At 33.5% G+C, this 24,364-nt stretch overlaps 2 protein-coding genes and 1 long non-coding RNA gene across 4 annotated transcripts in view; 1 reads left to right on the top strand and 2 right to left on the bottom strand.

Moving 5' to 3' along the window:
- LOC141671305 (uncharacterized) overlaps window positions 1-24,364 on the bottom strand; it is a 328,936-nt gene that overhangs the window by 298,004 nt on the left and 6,568 nt on the right. The window lies entirely within an intron of this gene.
- On the top strand, window positions 16,367-17,682 carry LOC141672063 (putative phospholipid hydroperoxide glutathione peroxidase). Of its 2 annotated transcripts, none has more exons than XM_074478558.1 (6): window positions 16,367-16,506; window positions 16,614-16,690; window positions 16,845-16,906; window positions 17,022-17,140; window positions 17,231-17,386; window positions 17,461-17,682. In XM_074478558.1, exons 1-6 carry the CDS (start codon window positions 16,468-16,470, stop codon window positions 17,491-17,493), a joined length of 486 nt encoding a protein of 161 aa, XP_074334659.1. In that variant the 5' UTR covers window positions 16,367-16,467; the 3' UTR covers window positions 17,494-17,682. The 2 variants fall into 2 exon arrangements, with proteins under 2 accessions (XP_074334659.1, XP_074334660.1); XM_074478559.1 differs by having other exon boundaries at window positions 16,428-16,484.
- LOC141671506 (xyloglucan-specific galacturonosyltransferase 1-like) lies at window positions 17,781-19,670 on the bottom strand. The gene is made up of 2 exons (XM_074477782.1): window positions 19,610-19,670; window positions 17,781-19,369 (listed from the first exon to the last, which is right to left on the bottom strand). Exons 1-2 carry the CDS (start codon window positions 19,668-19,670, stop codon window positions 17,859-17,861), a joined length of 1,572 nt encoding a protein of 523 aa, XP_074333883.1. The 3' UTR covers window positions 17,781-17,858.

The following is a 24,364-nucleotide window of genomic DNA, read 5'->3' as shown; positions in this document are numbered from 1 at the left end:
TCTCCATTCTTGTTACTGGGGCGAATACTTCTTCATAATCAATACCGTATTTTTGAACGTAGCCCTTTGCAACCAAACGGGCTTTATGTTTGATTACCTCTCTATTTGTATCCTTCTTGAGCTTATAGACCCATTTCAAATCAATGGCGTTGTGGCCTTATGGTAGGTCTGTTAGCACCCAGGTGTCGTTCTTTTCAATGGCTTCAATCTCACTTTGCATTACATCTCGCCACGATTTTTCTTTAACTGCTTGATCATAAGTGACTGGGTCATCAACTCTCAACAGTAGCAGCTCATCTGCTAGTTCCACTATTTCAGTATTATCATATACATCGTGTAATGATCTGTATCTCAGGGGTGCAGTGCTTTCAGTACTGGTGGCAGAATTCATGTTGCTAAAACTCGAGCCTGTACTTTCTGAGGTAGGTGTTGCTGTTTTATCTGAAAGACTCGAGTTTGGAGACTCTGGTGTATTATTATCGAATGAAGTGTAGCTGGAGTTTCGAGTGATTTCATTACTGCCAGATTCTTCGTCAATTAGCTCTGTGTCTAACAATGTGAAAGCACCAGTGTTATGTGCAGCACCCTCTGTTGTCGAGTCATTCCATGGCCACTCCTGTTTTTCATCAAACACTACGTCCCGACTTACATTTATTTTTCCTGTAGAAGGGTCGTAAAGGCGATATGCCTTTGTGCCGGGTTCTCTCCCCAAATGCACCATTTCTTTGCTCCGATCATCTAACTTGGCAACTTGTACGCTGGGCACTTTCACGTGGGCAACACAGCCAAAAACTCGTAGGTAGTCGACAAATGGCTTTTTCTGAAACCAGGCCTCATATGGTATCATTCTTGTCAAGCTTCTGGTGGGAAGTCTGTTCAATACATATACCGCGTGTCGCACAGCCTCTCCCCACATGATTGAAGGAACATTCATTTCTTTCAACATACTTCGAGTCATAGCAACCACAGTTCTGTTGCGTCTCTCAACAACTCTATTTTGTTGAGGAGAGTATGGTGCGGTATAATGACGTGTAATCCCAGCTTCTTCACAGAATTTAGTAAAAGCACTTGAGCAAAATTCTCCTCCTCGGTCAGTACGCATCACTTTGATCCCTGGGAATGTGGTTTTTTCAACTGAGGCCTTGAATTTCTTGAACACTGTAAGTGCCTCATCTTTGGTTTTGATCATATAAACCCATATCATGCGAGTAAAGTCATCTACAAGCAATAGGAAATATCTATTTCCAGCTGGGGTAGGAGGGGAAATGGGACCACAAATATCTCCATGTACTAGTGCTAAGGGAACTTGTGCAGAGAAATTTGATTCAGAAGGGAAAGGCTTACGTGTTTGTTTTGAGAGAAGACATCCATTGCACAATTCATTTGGTATTTTCAGCACCGGTAGTCCATTCACCATTCCAGCTTTTGACATGTCCGCCATTGCCTGGTAATTTACATGACCAAAACGTAGATGCCATAGTCTTCTACTATCTTCTGTCTTCGTGAGTAGGCACGCCTTTTCCTTTACTTCTGATATATATATTTTATATAGTCTGTTCGAGGAGCGTTGAACTCTCATTAACAGTCTATGCTTTGTGTCATGGACTCACAGCTGATCACCATCAATAACTACCTTGTTGCCCTCCTCAGATAGCTGCCCTAGGCTAATTATGTTGCTTCGAAGATTGGGAATGAAGTACACATTTTTAAGTTCCTTCTCTTCACCATTTTTGCAGTGTATCTTTATCGATCCAACCCCCTTTATGTACACCGTGGAACCGTCTCCGAATTTGACTTGGCCAGTCACTCCCTCGTCTAACTCAGCAAACTTTTCGCGGTGCCCAGTCATATGATTACTTGCACCGTTGTCTAAATACCACATATTTGCTTCGATCTTAGCCTCAATTTCTTTACCCACGTCAGTCACGGTTCGTGAGTCACCAACGTGCAGCATCACCGTTTCCCTTGTGTTCTGCTCAATCTCTGCTACTAGTAAGGCTGGCTCTTCATCATTTATCTGTGCCAAGTTGGCCTCTCCTTTTTGTTCTCGATCTCGTTTAGGCTTCCTGCATTCTGCAGCGTAGTGCCCAAGGTTGAGACAATTGTAACATCGAACTCTGCTCCTGTCACGAGTGTTTCGACCATCTTTGCTGCGATTTTCATAGACTCCACTCTTATTCGTTCTTTTCAACCATTCATCTCTAGTAAGTAGCAGTTTTTTCTCAGTCCCTTCCCGTTTAACCCATTCATCCTCGGTTAACAAGAGTTGTTGGTTATTGTTGCTGTCATCTTGTCCCTTGATTCGTTCTTCATGTGCTTTGAGCGATCCCACGATCTCCTCAACTAACATGGATTCCAGATCACCAAACTGCTCTATCGCTGAAGCGATTTGCAGAAACTTAGTCGGTACAGCTCTCAACATTATCTATCATAACATCACATAATTATGTTGTATATGGTCGCGTAGTGTGTATATTTATACATACCTAATGTACAACTTATTAGAAAAAATTATGCAATTACAAACTATATAAAAATACAAATTCAGCTAACAATAATAAATTTAATATGAATTTACTTAGTAATGTTGATTTAATTTTTTGTTAAATTATCCATCAATTCGTGTGTTGTGAATAAAATTTATTATTCACAACACAGACAAGTATAGAAAATTAAATTACAATGAAATAGGTGAGTACTTGAATTTATAGAGAAAAATTTATCATTCTTGTCAAGCTTCTAGTGGGAAGTCTGTTCAATACATATACCGCGTGTCGCACAGCCTCTCCCCACATGATTGAAGGAACATTCATTTCTTTCAACATACTTCGAGTCATAGCAACCACAGTTCTGTTGCGTCTCTCAACAACTCTATTTTGTTGAGGAGAGTATGGTGCGGTATAATGACGTGTAATCCCAGCTTCTTCACAGAATTTAGTAAAAGCACTTGAGCAAAATTCTCCTCCTCGGTCAGTACGCATCACTTTGATCCCTGGGAATGTGGTTTTTTCAACTGAGGCCTTGAATTTCTTGAACACTGTAAGTGCCTCATCTTTGGTTTTGATCATATAAACCCATATCATGCGAGTAAAGTCATCTACAAGCAATAGGAAATATCTATTTCCAGCTGGGGTATGAGGGGAAATGGGACCACAAATATCTCCATGTACTAGTGCTAAGGGAACTTGTGCAGAGAAATTTGATTCAGAAGGGAAAGGCTTACGTGTTTGTTTTGAGAGAAGACATCCATTGCACAATTCATTTGGTATTTTCAGCACCGGTAGTCCATTCACCATTCCAGCTTTTGACATGTCCGCCATTGCCTGGTAATTTACATGACCAAAACGTAGATGCCATAGTCTTCTACTATCTTCTGTCTTCGTGAGTAGGCACGCCTTTTCCTTTACTTCTGATATATATATTTTATATAGTCTGTTCGAGGAGCGTTGAACTCTCATTAACAGTCTATGCTTTGTGTCATGGACTCACAGCTGATCACCATCAATAACTACCTTGTTGCCCTCCTCAGATAGCTGCCCTAGGCTAATTATGTTGCTTCGAAGATTGGGAATGAAGTACACATTTTTAAGTTCCTTCTCTTCACCATTTTTGCAGTGTATCTTTATCGATCCAACCCCCTTTATGTACACCGTGGAACCGTCTCCGAATTTGACTTGGCCAGTCACTCCCTCGTCTAACTCAGCAAACTTTTCGCGGTGCCCAGTCATATGATTACTTGCACCGTTGTCTAAATACCACATATTTGCTTCGATCTTAGCCTCAATTTCTTTACCCACGTCAGTCACGGTTCGTGAGTCACCAACGTGCAGCATCACCGTTTCCCTTGTGTTCTGCTCAATCTCTGCTACTAGTAAGGCTGGCTCTTCATCATTTATCTGTGCCAAGTTGGCCTCTCCTTTTTGTTCTCGATCTCGTTTAGGCTTCCTGCATTCTGCAGCGTAGTGCCCAAGGTTGAGACAATTGTAACATCGAACTCTGCTCCTGTCACGAGTGTTTCGACCATCTTTGCTGCGGTTTTCATAGACTCCACTCTTATTCGTTCTTTTCAACCATTCATCTCTAGTAAGTAGCAGTTTTTTCTCAGTCCCTTCCCGTTTAACCCATTCATCCTCGGTTAACAAGAGTTGTTGGTTATTGTTGCTGTCATCTTGTCCCTTGATTCGTTCTTCATGTGCTTTGAGCGATCCCACGATCTCCTCAACTAACATGGATTCCAGATCACCAAACTGCTCTATCGCTGAAGCGATTTGCAGAAACTTAGTCGGTACAGCTCTCAACATTATCTATCATAACATCACATAATTATGTTGTATATGGTCGCGTAGTGTGTATATTTATACATACCTAATGTACAACTTATTAGAAAAAATTATGCAATTACAAACTATATAAAAATACAAATTCAGCTAACAATAATAAATTTAATATGAATTTACTTAGTAATGTTGATTTAATTTTTTGTTAAATTATCCATCAATTCGTGTGTTGTGAATAAAATTTATTATTCACAACACAGACAAGTATAGAAAATTAAATTACAATGAAATAGGTGAGTACTTGAATTTATAGAGAAAAATTTATCATTCTTGTCAAGCTTCTAGTGGGAAGTCTGTTCAATACATATACCGCGTGTCGCACAGCCTCTCCCCACATGATTGAAGGAACATTCATTTCTTTCAACATACTTCGAGTCATAGCAACCACAGTTCTGTTGCGTCTCTCAACAACTCTATTTTGTTGAGGAGAGTATGGTGCGGTATAATGACGTGTAATCCCAGCTTCTTCACAGAATTTAGTAAAAGCACTTGAGCAAAATTCTCCTCCTCGGTCAGTACGCATCACTTTGATCCCTGGGAATGTGGTTTTTTTCAACTGAGGCCTTGAATTTCTTGAACACTGTAAGTGCCTCATCTTTGGTTTTGATCATATAAACCCATATCATGCGAGTAAAGTCATCTACAAGCAATAGGAAATATCTATTTCCAGCTGGGGTAGGAGGGGAAATGGGACCACAAATATCTCCATGTACTAGTGCTAAGGGAACTTGTGCAGAGAAATTTGATTCAGAAGGGAAAGGCTTACGTGTTTGTTTTGAGAGAAGACATCCATTGCACAATTCATTTGGTATTTTCAGCACCGGTAGTCCATTCACCATTCCAGCTTTTGACATGTCCGCCATTGCCTGGTAATTTACATGACCAAAACGTAGATGCCATAGTCTTCTACTATCTTCTGTCTTCGTGAGTAGGCACGCCTTTTCCTTTACTTCTGATATATATATTTTATATAGTCTGTTCGAGGAGCGTTGAACTCTCATTAACAGTCTATGCTTTGTGTCATGGACTCACAGCTGATCACCATCAATAACTACCTTGTTGCCCTCCTCAGATAGCTGCCCTAGGCTAATTATGTTGCTTCGAAGATTGGGAATGAAGTACACATTTTTAAGTTCCTTCTCTTCACCATTTTTGCAGTGTATCTTTATCGATCCAACCCCCTTTATGTACACCGTGGAACCGTCTCCGAATTTGACTTGGCCAGTCACTCCCTCGTCTAACTCAGCAAACTTTTCGCGGTGCCCAGTCATATGATTACTTGCACCGTTGTCTAAATACCACATATTTGCTTCGATCTTAGCCTCAATTTCTTTACCCACGTCAGTCACGGTTCGTGAGTCACCAACGTGCAGCATCACCGTTTCCCTTGTGTTCTGCTCAATCTCTGCTACTAGTAAGGCTGGCTCTTCATCATTTATCTGTGCCAAGTTGGCCTCTCCTTTTTGTTCTCGATCTCGTTTAGGCTTCCTGCATTCTGCAGCGTAGTGCCCAAGGTTGAGACAATTGTAACATCGAACTCTGCTCCTGTCACGAGTGTTTCGACCATCTTTGCTGCGGTTTTCATAGACTCCACTCTTATTCGTTCTTTTCAACCATTCATCTCTAGTAAGTAGCAGTTTTTTCTCAGTCCCTTCCCGTTTAACCCATTCATCCTCGGTTAACAAGAGCTGTTGGTTATTGTTGCTGTCATCTTGTCCCTTGATTCGTTCTTCATGTGCTTTGAGCGATCCCACGATCTCCTCAACTAACATGGATTCCAGATCACCAAACTGCTCTATCGCTGAAGCGATTTGCAGAAACTTAGTCGGTACAGCTCTCAATAACTTTTTGACTACATACGTTTCCTCCACCGTCTCGCCCAATGCGCGAATATTCGTCACCAGAATGTTCAACCTCATACAGAAATCATCCAATCGGGCTGTTTCTTTCATCATAATTGACTCAAATTCTGCTTTAAGCGTCTGAGCTCGTGCCTTCTTGACCTTGTCAGCTCCCAACCATAACGTCTTAATGGCCTCCCATGCTTCTTTGGAGGTCTTCTTTGTGGCCAGAGACAACAGAAGATCTTCAGGTATACCCTGATAAATTATGGCCAAAGCTCTCTTGTCCATCTTTTCTTCAATGGCAGCTTTGGGATCCTTTGGTTCAATGGCTTCCCATACTCCATGTGCTTGCATGAACACAGTCATTTTCAGCGCCCAAGCAGTATAGTTGGTTTTTGAGAGCATTGGGTAGCTCAGCCCGAATGAGGAGGATGCCTCTTTAGGTTTGCTGGGTTCCATGATCGATCTGCTGTGTTGGATGTTGAAGGCTCAAAGCTCTGATACCAAATGAAGACAATATACGTAAAAGTAAATAACAGACACACACTTGATTTACTGAAATGGATAAACTGGAAAAACTACTTGAATTAGAAGTGCATACAGATTACATATAATAAAAAACTAACAGCTATCCAAGACTCCTACAAACTAGGAACTACACTGCTACTTTTCCTCCACTAGACTCCAACAACTCGCCACATCTTGATGACTTATTCTTCTGAGCGATATACACGCTGCTTATTCATTACATGAAGTGGACTTGGACTACGTTTAGATTACTAAGCCCAACAAAGCCCAACACATTCAACCTACACTACATTTCCGAAGAATTTTTAAAATTCGTTGTAAATGGTCTATTTATGACGGAAAATTTTATATCCAAAGAAAGAAATGAAAGAACCTTGACAGTGAAGTCATGGATGGATTGCACACTGCTTAATTCACTGGCCATTTTAAAAATCTTGAAACCTCAAAAATATAAAATAGTTATTTTTGTGTTTTTTGCAAATGAAGTTAATATTTTATACAAGTTGATGAGAAGAGAAGAAGAGCTCAAAGCCTATATATAGGCATTTACCGTTATGTTAGCAATGACGCAGATACAAAAGATGTGGACGAGCATATAGATTAGTTGGGGTTTATATTATGACACGTGTCCGACATTTTGAGTGCAATTAGATTTTAATAAAGATGAGAAATTATTGAATTTAAAAGAATGATTAAATTCTAATAAAGTGGCTAGCTTTCACATTTTGGAAGCATCCATTGAAAACGCCAGGTTTTGCTTTTATGATTGTAATTTGATTATTCTAGAATAGTTATATTAACTTCACTGAACACGTCACAAAATTATTTTTAATTTTTTAAGGCGTATTTTAAGGTGAGTAAAAAGATAGTTTCACTAATTTTTTTCAAAAAAAATTTCTGAACAAAAGTATATATATATATATTAAATTTTAATTCAAAAAAAGAAAAACTAAAAAAAGTGTTCGGAATTATGACTTTCATGCATATATTTTAAAATACGCGTAAAAAGTCAAAGCTACTTGTAATTTGGGACAGAGGAAATTTTAATTTTCGTCACATAACTTTTATTTGCTTAAATTTGATTCCTTCATTAAGTCTTGTGATTTATTTTAAGAAATTATCAAAAATGCTAAAAAATCGAGTTTATTTACAATTTTGCTGTTTGTTTAAAAAATATTGGTAAAAATGCGGTTGGCAGTCAAAATCAATTTACTTTTACATTTTTGTGAAAGTATTTGAGGTTGTATTTGTATTTACGGCCATTACAATTAGGTGCAAAATTGTATTTCTAAAGAAAATTAGAAATTTGTATTTTCTCGAATAAATAAAAATTCATATTTTTCCGTAGAAAATTCACTCAATTTTTTACTTTTATTTGAATCGATCAACAAAAATAATGATAACAAGAAGAAGAAGAAGAAAGGGGAAATCAAACTGGTGACATGTGGTGCACTAAAATAGCTTAAGGAACTTAATCCGGACAAATACTAATTTTTAAGATTATTAAAAGAAGCATTCGACATTTAAATTAAAATTTAATGGAAACAACTTTTTCTTAAAGCATTTTGATGGACTTCAAGGAACTATCTATATTATTATATTAAAAACGTAATATTAAAAATTTAGTTGTTGGTTTTTGGTTCTTGGTCATTCGATCAGATCAAATTGATGAGAACCGTTAAATATAATCTTAAAAATTACTACCTCAGTCCCTTCATTTCTTTACAGTTTTTTTTCACATGCTTGCACGTATTTTAAGGCAACTATAAAATATATTTTTGTAATTTATTTTTAAAATTTTCTTTTTTTATAAAAGTTTGAACATTATATTTTTATTTAGAAGAAATTTTTTTAAAAAAAGAATCATGAAACTACATTTAATAAGAGTTGTCTCCGAGTCCCCGTCCCCCAATATAAAAAAATTTGAGGGAAACATTGAGGGAAATGGATGGAGTATAATTACAATAGAATTTTCAAGGAGGAGTGTATCCATATTTATATATGGAATTAGGATGGTCCGAATGTGGTTTAAAAAATCAAAAAGTATAATTACAATAGAATTTTAATAATTATATTAAAAGAAGTATATAATTCAAAAAAGTTAAAAAAAATAAAATTACTTTAATTATAATCATATAATATATTGAATTAGCAATATATAAGAAAATTAGGAATACGACAAAAGGATGAAACAAACATAAAACCAACTTAATAGGATAAGACATATAACATAAAAAAAAATCATATTTAATAGAATCATAAACATTATAAAGTACACATAATAATAAACGATGTAACCAAAAGTTTTAGCATAGTTAAAATACATAAAAAAAATTATAAGATATATTAATAACCTTTATTAATAAGCAAATATCTTTTTAAGTGGTACTTGATTTCACTTATTTTTTGGTATCACCACCTTTTGGTTTCACTTTTTATGATTCATATTATAACTCTAAGTACAATATTTTTATCCTTTTTAATTCCTATATGACTTATAATTCTATATATATTAATTTTATTCATTTTTCTTTATTAATAAAATTTTTAAGTGATAATTTATTTTCACTTATTTTTTTGTTCTACCACCTTTTGATTTCATCTTTTATGATTGATGATTTTTATCCTTTTTTATTCATATATGACTTATAATTCTATATATTTTATTTTTACCCGTTTTTCTTTATTAATAAACGAAACTAATTTTTAAGTGATACTTTGGTTTCACTTATTTTTTAGTATCACCACCTTTTAATTTCACCTTTTATAATTCATGTTATAACTCTAAGTGTATTATTTTTATCATTTTTTTAATCCTATATGATTTATAATTCTATATGTTTTATTTTTACTCATTTTTTTAATTTTTTATAAGCCATGATTTTTTATTATTTTTATAGGTTTGAATCATTTTTTTAGTTATATTTTAAAATAAATAAGTCCATAAATTTGCTCCATTTTTATTCTTTTTTTATTCATATATGACTTACAATTTTCTATGTAATATTTTACCCATTTTTTGATTCTTATATACCATATATTTATATTGTTTTTATATAAATGGAATCGTATATATATTGTAAATTCTAAATTCATACCTACATAATTCTATTTTAGCACCAAATGCGCAGAGTGGGGCCCACATGGGGGACCACACCTGCCACGTCAGCAGAGTGGGGCCCACATGGGGGACCTCCATCTGCCATGCCAGCAGAGTGGGCCCACATGGGGGACCACACCTGCCACGACAGCAGAGTGGGCCCCACATCCTGGGACACATCAGCGACAAGTCAGCAGTAGGGAACCCCATGTGGGACCCACATGTGACACGTCAGCATATTTTTATTTATTTTTTAATAAAAAATTAAATATTTTAATTTATGAATGGATTGACAACACTTTACGAGACCTATGCTAACGTAATTAAAACATGTTGTAATATGGTAGATTATCATAATGATACATCAACATTATCTATCATAACATCACATAATTATGTTGTATATGGTCGCGTAGTGTGTATATTTATACATACCTAATGTACAACTTATTAGAAAAAATTATGCAATTACAAACTATATAAAAATACAAATTCAGCTAACAATAATAAATTTAATATGAATTTACTTAGTAATGTTGATTTAATTTTTTGTTAAATTATCCATCAATTCGTGTGTTGTGAATAAAATTTATTATTCACAACACAGACAAGTATAGAAAATTAAATTACAATGAAATAGGTGAGTACTTGAATTTATAGAGAAAAATATCAATTACATGGTAAAGGAGAAGAAGGATACAGTTACACGCTGGAGTCCGTAGCCAATTTAACAAGTCTCCAAACATTCACACTACTCTTTAGATTTGTTGAGATTCCAACAGTGAAACCACAATCGTCTCAAGAGCGTGTCCTTAGTCGGTACTCTAAAAGATCCATCGAAACTACGTCATCTGCCCGATTCAATCACGGATTTAAGTCTAAGAGAAAGTAAGTTTACAGAAGATCCAATGCCCACTCTGGGAAGTTTGTCGAATCTCAATTCTCTTCATCTGGGTTCTAATGTGTACGGGGGAAACAAAATGGTATGCAGTGAGAATGGGTTTCCAAGTCTTCAAATTTTAAGATTAGAGCTGTTCGACCCTCTGAAAGAATTGGAAGTTGGGGACGGAGCTTTCCCTTCTCTCAAACAATTTGAAACAGATTTGTGTCCAAGCCTAAAGAAGATTCCTATACAACTAGCGCGTACACCCTTGGGTTGGATGACTTAACTTTTTAATTTAGTTTGATGCTTGAAGTATAGGATAGCTCATTCATAGCAGTTATAATGAGATTAATTACGGTAATGTAAGGATTATAAAATTCATGTTTGTTTCCTTTTGACTAAGTTCACGTTTGTTGATGTTTTGTTTTTTTAATAGTGGATAAGATTATAGTTTACAACAAAAGGAGATAAAATTTAATTCAGTGTAACTACTCATTTTTTATAAAATTTATAATTTCTAATTACCATAATTTTTGTGTAAACAGACAGAATTGAATTTTTTTAAGAATAATAGTCATCTTATTCTATAAAAAAAATTCAAAAGTGATAAATTTCGAAAAATAAAACTAATAGTAACTATATTCTGTACGAAAAAAGAAAAATCAGTGATACACAAATATAATTTTGGTTTCACCAATTTACTTATATATCTTATATTAATTTTATTTTTACAAATTTACTTATATATCTTATAATTCAACTTTTATATGTCTTTTTTATTTTAATACAACTTTTGTTTACACCTTATTTCCTCTACATGTCATATGACTCCATTTTCAGTTTTATTTTTGTTATCTTTTATTTATACATGTTTTATGATTTTATTAAATTTAGTTTAATTTTTATTTTTTTATACTTCTAAATGTTTTATGATTATATTAAATTTGGTTTTATTTGTTTCACCCTTTGCTTTAACCTTTCTTTTGGTTTCTATTGATTCTTGGTTTAACTCCTTTTTGAATTTCATTATAACTTTAATGTATAATTTTTATTCTTCTTTTACTTTTATATGACTTATAATATTATATATATTATTTTACCCGTTTTTCAATTGCAATTCTTTTATTAATTTGAACTCAGTAATTCTATTTTTTATATGACTTAATAGTATATTTTAATGAAATAATAAAATTTTTAAAATCGTATAATAATTATGATATTTATATTATAATCATAACACAAATTTCATACTATTTGGCTTGGGTTTTGTGAGTAAAAATTAGAAATTTTAACATGACAGTTATATTACTATAATTTTAAAACACTCAGGGAACAAAAACCAGATGTATGTAACTAGATGTATGTAACTGGGTTGCCTATTGAATTTTATGAACCTATTATATTTTAAAATTTAATATTATAAATAATACACTTATTTAGATATACTTATTTTTTAACAAATATATTTAATAAAATATTAAAATAACAAAAATAAAATAACAATTATTTAAAACACCCGTACATGGCACGAATTTTAATATTTATTATATCAACTTTCATCATAATTTCATGTTGGTTCTCCACAAATACATAATATTAATTTTAATTGTATTCATTCTTGATCTTTAATAAATTTAAATTTTTAACATCAACTTTTTAATATATGTCCATTGTCCACATATCTGATTATTTAGTAGTTCTTGGACTCAAAATTTCTAAACAAAGAAAGATAGAGTAATTTAATTCAAGGGATTACAATTAATAAATCCAAAAAAACAACATGGCTAAGCCCATGGCCTGATGAATGGGTAATGGCCCTTAGTATCACAATTTGAGAAGAAAAGACACAGAGCTCCAAAATGTACCACATAACAGCTGAGTTAGCTCTAACGTTCTGTATATATTATAAACGCAACTAAATATCACGTTTGTGAGTGATATAAAAGGCCATTTTATAACATCAGTGAGATTTTGGGCTTTTTCTTCCCAAATTGTGAGAATAAGGGCCATAATTTTGCTATGCTTGACTATGATCATCATCTTCAACTGTATGAAGAAAAAAGGTCACTGCCCATGAAATTCTCGTTATGTATCTCCTCCTCAATTTTTGTATTTAGAACTCTTTTGATTACAAATTAGCAAGAATGTTTGCTCAGTTGTGCTTAGATTGGTCTCATGATTGTTTGCTCTTTCATCCCAATGATTGTGTAAGTTAATCTCTATTTTTAGATCCTTGCTTATATACATAGACTGCATAGGATCCCCGTGACCATCTATATTTAGCTTCAAAACAGTAATTTTCGATACAATATATTACTATGCAGCAATATGTATAATTTTTTATGCTCTTTTAAGACATGTTATCAAACTCAAAGTTCAAATTTAGTTTCTTCAATTAAGGCTTGCCAAATTCATCTTATTCGGTTACTGTTTCAAATTATTTTATCTTATAATGAAGAACTCGAGCATACTCATTGGCAGTGTACGTAAAAATGCTCATGATAATCTGTTTGTCATATATTATACATTCTTTGCATCTTGATGGTGGGGTATCTTAATAAATTTCAATTTGTTTGAGGACTAAACTACAACACCCTCCCTGTTGGTTATGGAAAGGTATATATATTCTACTTACTATCACATATTTTGTTTTGCTAGACATAATAGATATTTATGTAAATGTGATGGAAAGAGCTTAAGCCGAAAATGCGTCAACGGTAAACTATTTGTGTCTGGTTCTAGATACAAAGTAAATATACACCTGACCTAAAGTTTAATGCTTTCGGATATGCCTTTGATTTGATCGAGTCAAATTACAATGTCTGGGTACTTTAGGCTGGTGCAGGAAAATAATTCGAGCAATTTGAGACAATTTATGGATCATTCATTGGTTGTAAAAAATATGTATTCTGAATTGCTTTTGACTTCATATATGCCTGAATGTTGATTGTAAATTCGAAAAAAGCACCTTATGTTAAAAGTTATAAAAGATTTTGAACACAAATTATAATATTTTGGTTTGGTAGTCTACAATTTACATGTTTCTTTCATTATTATAATGAACTAATTCTTTCTTTAAATTATAAATTTATTGTTTTTGCTTACAACCTATTTATTATGTGAGTTACAAGCATTAAATCCACCTTTGTTGCCCTACTTCATGTGTTAGAAAAAGTGTATTATATATATATTATCATGCTACTGCTAAATAAATAATTATAAATTGATAATAAATTATAATAGCACCGATGTCACTCCTAAAAGAACGTTTGCTTTGCAGGCTTGCAGTCAAGTCTGACTTAGAGGTATAAAGGATAATGAGGCCATTACATGCTATTTTAAACAGTCAATAAAAATTAAAGTGGAACTATTATAACCAGTGAGAAAAATTGTTCCTGAAATTGAGTCGGGTCGGGAACTTTCCTGAAATGCAAGTGTATTTTAGTATAGAATAGTAATGGTATTTTGGTAAATGCATATAATATTGTGTAATTACTACAATACCCTCGTGTTCTAAATTGAGAAAATTTTTTATACTCAGGAAGTGTATCTGAGGTAAACTCAGGAACATCAATGTCATAACCAATTGTGCTCGGGTTTTTGTACTAGTTTACTTGCAATCTTAAAGCTCTGGTATATCTCTACTAATTGATATTTCTACTGAGCATGAGCATCTTTCTTTGAACTCTTTATCTTTAAAGAGTAACCGGTATATTATCGGTTGTCTGCAGCTGCGAGTCTATATGTGGTTTATATTTGTTTATGACCTCATTTTATAGTGTAGGAGTATGAACTAAATATAATACATAGGTTCTATTTTCCCTATGGCTATAACAATTAGACCTCTACTCATATATGTTAGAACTCTACATATTTAAGGACTTATTTAAGATGCAGGAAGAATATTTTTATTCAAATTTCATGAATTTTGAAAGAATTGAGTTATATTATTTCTTAGATGTCCGCACCTTACATTTGACTGCGAGGCTATGTCGAATCCAAATGCAAAGGTACTTTGTAACTCATTGGCATACATGGATATTTCAGGTTTCCTGCAATTAATTCTTAGATGTCTGAACCTTACATTTGACGACGAGGCTATGTCAAATTCAAATACAAAGATACTTTGTAACTCATTGACATACATGGATATTTCAGGTTTCCTGCAAAACATTATTTATGGATATTTTAGGATGAGGCGATGGAACAACACTTGAAATGGAAAGAGAGCGAGCCTTTAATTAATCTGGCCTGAACTAAACATGAACAAAAGTCAGTTGGAAGTGTTGAAGATTAATGTCGGATGCATGTCAAAATTGTATCATTATCGCAAAGAGGAACAACTCTTTATTTTGCACCTTTATTTTGCACCGAGGCATCAATTTGAAGATCTTTTATGCATCATTTAGTATTATCAAATACTATAAAAATAATGAGCAATTGGCCCTCTGGTTATGTCATATAAGGTTTTAAACTAGGTTGTATACTTATGTACGTGGAATCAACCAAAATAATCTAATAATTTGAAGTGGTTTATGCAAATTATTTCAAAGGACTGAATCGTTTGTAATGTAATAAATATGTTGAAGAGACTCTTAAACCTATGGTATCAAAATTGATGAAAAGTCTTGCTGATTTTTGTGTAAGAAAATAACATTCTTATGTTTTAGTTTTACTCACTATAATTTCAAAATTAGGGTCAGTGTTATGAAAATCAAGCTCATTTGCAATCTCCAGTTACCTCAAGAATGAAAAACTTATACAAAAAAAGTATACTAAACTAAATAATATACTAATATTCGGTGTTCAAAAAATCCCCGATTTTTAAAAAAATCCTTGATTAATCTCCTACAAAGTATCCGACCGATCGATCTTTGAAATCCGATTTATTTTTACGAATTTTTCTTTATTGCAGTATATATAATTATTTATTAAAATTAAAATACTATATTAATTTAAATATGAATAATTATAGAAATTATGATATAATAAATATATATTTGTTAATAAATAACTAATATCATCATAATAATATATTAAATATAATTTAATATTATAATACATCCGATTTTTACCCCGATTAATCATTCCGATTAATCCCCGATTTTCAATTAATCCTAAATCGGTAGCTCGACCGATTTTCCCCGATTCCCGATTTTTACAACACTGTTAATAGTTTATAAAAGCATAAAAATTTATCATGTCAAGATAGGTTTTCTTACTATCGTATTATTTGATCATTTTTACCAACCGCGCGAATCGCGGTTACTTCACCTAATTTTGGAATAAAGGGAGTATCATTTTGAATAGTTACTCATTATTTCTCAATTTAAATTTGTGACGTATTCCATGAAGTTGATATAACTATTCTAGAATAATCAAATTCCATCTGCACAAAATCTTGAAAAACAAAACGTGTTATTTTACATGCACACTTCCAAAATATGAAAGCCACTTTATTCGAATTTAATCCTTCTTTTAAATTCAATAATTTCTCATCTTTATTAAAATCTAACTGCACTAAAATTGTCGGACACGTGTCACAATATTAACCACAACGAAGCTATATGCACATCCACATCTTTTGTATCGGCGTCATTGCTAACATAACGGTAAATGCCTATATATAGGCTTTGAGCTCCTCTTCTCTTCTCATCAACTTGTACAAAATATTATCTTCATTTGCAAAAAACACAAAAAAAAAACAATTTTTATATTTTTGAGGTTTCAAGATTTTTAAAATGGCCAGTGAATTAAGCAGTGTGCAATCCATCCATGACTTCACTGTCAAGGTTCTTTCATTTCTTTCTTTCGGTGTAAATTTTTCCATAATAAATTTTTCCGTCGTAATAAATTTTTCGGTCGTAAATGGTAGTGTAGGTTGAATGAATGCATTAAAAATGTTTGACTGATGATTGCAGGATGGCAAGGGTAATGATGTAGAGCTAAGCAAGTACAAGGGCAAAGTTTTGTTGATTGTCAATGTTGCATCTCAATGGTATGTTATTGATTTATCAATGATGTCGATGTTCTGTGTACAATAGGTCACATGTTTGATTTCCGCTCCACTTCATAATATCCTGAGGATTTAGCAATATGTGCATTTGTTAAAGAACTGTACTGGATTATGATTTGTCTGCTGTGATGTGCAGTGGCCTTACCACTTCAAACTATACAGAGTTGGCAGAGTTGTACCAGAAGTACAAGGATCAAGGTTGGTTTCACTGTCATGAGTTTATGATCAAGCTTGTGTTAGCTGAAGCTGTTGTTGAATCCTTGCATTTGTTTAGTGTTTTTCGTGATTAACAATCTGGTGAGTGACTTTACAGGACTAGAGATTCTTGCATTTCCATGCAACCAGTTTAATGGACAGGAGCCTGGGACTAATGAAGAAATTGAAAACTTTGTCTGCACTCGTTTCAAAGCTGAATATCCTATCTTCAGTAAGGTACGGATTTTAGTACACGTTTTGATCTTGACCTGCAGTATGCTAGAACTGTTTTATCTGAGAAATTTCTGTGGTTTTTTTATTGTTTAGGTTGATGTGAATGGATCAGATGCTGCTCCGTTATACAAGTACCTCAAGTCTGTCAAAGGGGATGAAATTGAATGGAATTTTGCCAAGTTTTTAGTCAATAAAGATGGCAAACTTGTTGAACGTTATGCTCCCACAACCACTCCGCTTACCTTTGAGGTAACAATTACTTGCATGTCATTACACAAGTTAATTATATTGTGGCTAACATATGATCATTTCGACTTCTGCAGAATGATATCAAGAAAGTTTTAGGAGTCGCTTGATAACCGGGATTGAGGCCTGAGTTTTAATGGTCGACTACTAACTACCTCGTCTGCAACATGTATGGAGAATAAAGCGTGTGATTGTGAAGATTTTAATGAAAATATAGTTATGTTGTGAGTTTTATGAGTGTTTGCTCTGTGGAGCAAGGGAAATGTTCAGTGTAATGTGTGAATTCTATGTGTTTGCTGTAATGATGAATAATACAGAGATATAAATTTTGTTAATTGATGTACTCATGTTAGTAAAGAATTACAAAAACTGCAGAATTTTCTGGTCTAATCAGGTATTTATGAAATTATCTTCAAGCAATTCATAACATGTACATTATGAATTTGAACTATTTAACACCATGACATTATACACTTTAACCCAGTCTGGTTACCTTCTCAAGGAGATTATTCATTGTTATAGAGAAGGCATCTTGAAACTGTTCAAAATCTGAACTTGAATCTCCATACACCAATCCAGGCAACAATTCATACACTATATACCTCCTCATGTCATCCCTGGCCTTCTTAGGTATCTTCATTAGCCACTCTACCACATTCACCTTCGACTTTCTCACCTCTTCTTGATCTATAAACATTGAATACTTTCCGTGATCCTCAGGCAAATGCCATGAATATTGATAGTAAGCTGTGAAAGGATCAAAAAACACAGGAATGCAGCCTGATATTAGAGAATCAAATACAGATTTTCTAGTTGGACTGTCACCAGGAGGTTGTAAGCAAAATTCAGATTCCAAGAATAGTTCGATGATGGATTTAGGCTGATCACAACCTCCTGAACTACAATTCTGAGACTTGCATGTTCCAGTACTTGCTAAAGTGCATTGGTTGATCAGCACTGATCTTATACTGTCTGGAGAATCTGGTCTTGCACCTCCTGCAAAGCTAACGAGGTTGTTTCGGCTTGATTGGATGATCTTGAATTGCCACGAGATGATATCTTCATCGGAGTGAGGATGGAAGTAGGTAGGATGTGGGGTTCCAATGTCATTAACATGCCAAGGTTGCCTTTCAATCAGTAGCTTTATCGGGTTTTGCATTTCTTCAAGATTCAAAAATGTACTTCCCCATGGAGAATCATCCCTTCTCCGAAAATCCCATGAAACTTTACCCAAAACAAAGACATGATCTTTTCCTGAGTTTAAAGCCCATGGTTTCTGCAGTTTAAGCCATTCTACCAGTTCCAATGCCAAAGCGTCCTTAACATCAGGAGAGGCATTCTTGAAATGCCATCTCAAGATGTCTAAGCCACCATAGAATGGAACATAGAATAGCTTGGCTTCGTTTTCATTATAAATTCTACAAGGATGCTTCATAACCCTGGAATGAAAAATTGGTTCCAGAGAATACTGATGAGTGTTGTACCAGGCTTTTCCAAGCTTCGGTATTGGCTCTCCCAGTGCCCCATTCCTGAAAAATTGACAGAAATCCAACCAAGGAGACATATCACTACACTGAGCTACCAAATCCTTGTTAAACTTTGGTGGCAAATCATACACATAAACCCCTCTTCCATCACATGTTGTGAGGCTACTTGAATTTGATCTCCATGATCGATGCACTTGCAGATGCTCTTCCACCACCTTCACTGCAGATTCAAACTCTTTAAGTGTATTGTTATTGTTATCAACAATGTTGCTAACAATATGGTTTTTGTTGTTCTCTTGAACATTATAACCAGGAATATCTCGTGTGACAAGAGCCTTATCGTCCTTGATGTCAACAATGGGACTACTCTCTCGTATGCTCACTTTGAGATTATGATCATCAATATTGTTCTCTTGAACAACATAACTGGCAATCTCTTGCGTAACAAGATTTGTGCTGTTCTTGATATCAACACTAGGAACACTTTCTCGTATGCTAACTTCAAGTTTATGATCATCAACAGAACTAGCATTAATGAGTGGAAGAGGGATATCAAAATTAGGTTGTGCACCAACAGAAAGGCAATACAGACTGTTGAGCTTTCTCGACGATACGCATACATGGACAATGTGACCAGAGATGATGGTGGTGGTAGAAGACCAGAGGAAAACAAGAACCAAAAGAAGAAGTGTTAATGGAACTCAAGAGAGTAACTTGGAAAGGATGAATTGAAAAAAACCAGACTCTTTTGCAGCTCTTTTCGAAGATTTAGCTCTTTTCTTAGACAGTAAAAGGGCCATTTTTGTTGGCTAAACAAAACTCAAGTTCCTTCAATCTAATTTGCTCTATTTTTAGGGAAGATATTCAACACAAGAAGAGTGTCTTCAACATGAAGGCACGTCTTAGGAGGACTAAAATTGTCCCAAAAGTAGCCTGCACGTTGGATATACACTTGTTTAATATGTATAGTTAAGGATATAAACCATAAGCTTGCATGGCCAATTATATTATTATAATGAACATACAATGTAGGACCTTGTTTAACTTGTTGACCTTTCCATTAGAGAATGATTGATTAATGAACAGCTTATGTATAATCATAATTTGATATTATGTAGGTGATTGTGATTCTGACAGAATAAAAATTTGAATATCAACCATTATAAGAAAAGGTCAGAAAACAACACCAGAAAGTTTTCCTTATCTCAAACAAAATTCATTATGAAAACCAGATTTTTTATTTTGAGACAAAATGAAAATATCAAAGCCAATATCAAAGCCTCTTTAACATCTTCGAGAACGCCACTTGCATTACCTAATGTGGATGCAGAGCAAAAGAGTGTTGCTCAAGTTGCTGATGTGGCGGATGAAGAAGAAGAGGAGCAACTTTTTGTAGCAACTTGCTTGGCAACTAGTCATTCAAGTGCGAAGTGGTTGATTGACAGCGGTTGTACTAATCATATAACGTTTGATCGTGAGCTTTTTAAGGATTTGGACACTTCAGTGGCTTCCAAAGTGAGGATTGGGAATGGAGAATATATTACAGTCAAGGGAAAAGGCAGAGTGGCAATTGAAAGTATTTCAGATGCAAATGGCAATGATGTCTTCAAAGTAATGGGGAGCAACCTGAGAATTATGTTGTGAAATAAATAGAAGATCATGCATATTTACTTAAGAAAGCCTTATTTGGCCTCAAACAGGCCTCTAGAACATGGAATGGCAGAATTGAGGAGTATTTGATGCAGCCTGTGTAAAAAAGAAGCCTAAATGAAACATTGTGGTTAAGGAACGTGTTACTAGATTCGAATATGAAAGAAGAAGGATGCACAAAAGAATCAGCCGACAATCAAGAAGAAATTAGTATCTCTCACAATCATATTCTTCATGCTGATATATTTAAGAAGGCTCAGATAAGAAGCAAGTTTGAGTTTCTTAGCGAGAAACTTGGATTTTGCAGCAACCAAAGCAAGGAGGAGTGTTGAAATTTGCTTTAGCTGCTGCAAGAATGTGATGCTGGAATTTCAGATATTTATTTTATCTCTTAGTTATATAAATGTGTTAATAAATAAGTAATTTCATGTACCACCAAAATACTTTACTAGACCTGATGAATGTAAATATAAAGCATCATATCTACGATCAAGTAATTTCATGTACTCGCCTAGTCCATTGTAAATGACATGCCGTGCTTGTCCTTTGAACAAATGGATGTGATCTGTACGGTGTTTACCTGAGTCAAAAACGACCAACAACTTCTGGTCCTTTGCTTTATTCATGGCAAGATCATGGACAAGATCGTGGACCCTGCAACTCAAAACTTGACTGTTCCATTGCAAATCAATAACCTGCATCAAATTACGTTTATTTAGCTCATTCAAACAATCTTCAGCCAAATCCTCCATGATTACTCCGTCACCTTCCCCCGGCTTCTTATATGAATTCCTCTGCAATCCATAGAAGCTTTAAGTCGTCTGGATCAATCAAATGGTCTTCGGGGTACCTTGCAAGGTACAGAAAACAATCTCTCATTTGGGGAGACAAGTCATTATAACTCAAACTCAATATTTCTTCAATCTGGAGAGAGCCATCTTCTTTCAATTGTTTCCATATATGCTCTTTCACCTTTGACCAATAATCGTAACTCCTGTTGTGCAATAATAGGCCGCTCAGTATCATCTGCCATCTCTGCAATTTTTTTGTGAAAATAATTGAGGTTGTATTTGTATTTGGTTATAGGCATTACAATTAGTTTTAACTAGTATTTTTTTTTACAAAAAGTAGAAATTTGTATTTTTTTCACATAAATAAAATTCATATTTTTCATAAAAAAATCACCCAGTTTTTTATTGTCCAATAAATGTCATTGGACATTAAGCTGCTCCATTTACATTCCTTTTCTTGATCAGGTGCTTTAATTTTTCCTCATCTTAATCAGGCCTTAATTATTCTGCATTAACTGATTTGTGATTTTGTTTGTTTAGGTTGTGATCAGATTATACGATGGCCAGTTGCCAAACCTATTCTGCTCATGATTTCGTTGTCATGGTTCTTTCTTTTACTGCACCCCTGCTCTCTTTGCATGCTTTAATACTTGCAAGTCTGTGGGCGCCCGTGTGTTTTATCTGGTTACGGATTAAATTTTCGTGTTTGTGTTTATGTGCATTTCGAATTAATGTAATCCTGAGTTTGTTGTTATTATTGTTGATATGATTTTCTTTGTTCACTTGTTTCCTATTAGCCTCTGGACTTTGATAAATTTTTCTTTAGGTTTTTTTTACGAGTTTCTCTATTTTTCGTTTACTGATTATTTATTTTTTCATTGTTTTAGATGTCAATGGGAGTTTGCAAAAAAGTTTAAATTTTTAAAATTCTAGTTTAGGATTTAGGAACATATATAGGCTGATAATGTACAACGAAATGATCTCGTTGCAAATTTAAACAATGTATATAGTATAAATTACCTCCGAAAATGTATATATGGTTTAATGAAAGATATAGAGTTAAATGCATACCTCAAGTTTCCACTTCATGCACTTTGTGTACCTTTGTTTTAGTATCTAGCATTTTGTGTACCTTTACTTACAAGATTCTAACAAATTGTGTACTTCCGTTAGATTGTGTTTAACACCGTCAAAGCACAGTTGTAGTCTTGTAGTTTCACCATTGCCAACCACTTCACTTAAATACTAACTTATTCTTCTTCTCAGACAGCCATTACAGTTGAAGATACTTTTGCCGCTGCAGCACACATGGCGAATGAAGCTGTAACGAGACGAACTTACACATACCGTCAGGTAGCCACTTCAGTTGAAGATATCGCTGCTACCAAAATTCAATGTGTTTTAGGTCGTTTTTGGTATATGCCGGAAATTACTCAGTTACAAAGTATATAAGTATACACGCATAGTAGAATTAAGTCTTACTAAAGTTATGTCAATTGATTTACAAATATACTTATTTACTTGGGCATAAGAATTTGTAGCAACCAACAAATAAAATCCATTAAAATCATCTAAACGAATCCAATTAAATCCTTACATATGAATTTTGACTGGCACTTTTCTCACTTAAACAGGCAAGAAAAGTGTTGATTGCATTGAAAGGACTGGTGAATAAAATCCTTACATATGAATGTTGCTACTGCAACATTTCGGTGCTTGCAGGCCTTGTTGATCGCTAACAATTGAGCTCGTGCTAGAAGAATTAAAATGATTAACCAACCAAATCCATATAACCCGAAGGTAATCAATTTAGACAAAATGTACAGATAACAAGTTCACGTATGTGATTCAATTAAGCTTCAGCATTTTTGATCGATCACCTATATCAGAATTGACATGAACAATTAACATACTTGAAAAATGTTGATCTACAATAAACAGACAAAATTATCATCACCAACATTATCATCACCAATGATACTCGAAACAAAATTATCAATACATGTCACCAGCCCCATCAGCTATTACCAACATGAGCTCGAAATTATCTGGGTTGAGTGTGGTTTTGTTTGATGCTCTGTAGCTCATAACAATTATAATGAGATTAATTAGGGTAATGTAATGTAAGGATTATAAAATTCACTTTTGTTTCCTTTTCCTTTTAACCAAATTCAGGTTATTGGTTGATGTTTTGTTTTTTTAATTGAGGATAAGATTATAGTTCATAATAAAGGAGATAAAATTTAATTCAGTGTATATACTCATTTTTTATAAAATTTATAATTCCTCTCACCACAATCTTTGCTTAAATAGACAGAATTGAATTTAGTTTTATACATGTCATTTAGTTTTATTTTTATTTCTTTATACTTCTAAATATTTTATGATTATATTAAATTTGGTTTTATTTTTTTCACCCTTTACTTTAACTTTGTGTTCTAAATTTCTTTGGTTTCCACCGAATTCTTGTTTTAACTCTTTTTTGAATTTCATCATAACTCTAAATGTATAATTTTTATTCTTTTTAGATTTTTATATGACTTATAATATTATAATAGCTCATAGCAGTTATAATAGAATTCAGGTTTGTTTGTTTTCTCTTTAACCAAATTCATGTTCATTTGTTGATGTTTTATTTTTTTAATAGAGGATAAGATTATAGTTTTCATCAAAGGAAATAAAATTTAATTCAGCGTAACTACACAATTTTCATAAAAATTATATTTTCTCTTACCATAATTTTTAAAACATACTTAGAATTGAAATTTTTTAAGGATAAAAGTCACATTCTATAAAAAAAATTTAAATTTCGAAGGATTTCTATTTGATTCTCTATAATTACATAAATATATAAAATTTACTTTATTTAGCTAATTTTTTAACTTCATCCTCGGATTCCTTATAAGTTTTAACTACATATAAAAATATTTATTATATCAACTTTTATCATAATATCATGTTGGGTTCTCCACAACTACATAATATTAATATTAATTTTATTCATTTTTTATCATTTAATAAATTCAAATTTTTAACAGTAACACTTTAATATA

The sequence above is a fragment of the Apium graveolens genome, chromosome 7 (genome assembly GCF_009905375.1).
Source record: "Apium graveolens cultivar Ventura chromosome 7, ASM990537v1, whole genome shotgun sequence".
Taxonomy (NCBI): domain Eukaryota; kingdom Viridiplantae; phylum Streptophyta; class Magnoliopsida; order Apiales; family Apiaceae; genus Apium; species Apium graveolens.
The sequence above is the reverse complement of the archived record's forward strand: the minus strand, read 5'-3'. Positions and strand labels throughout refer to the sequence as shown.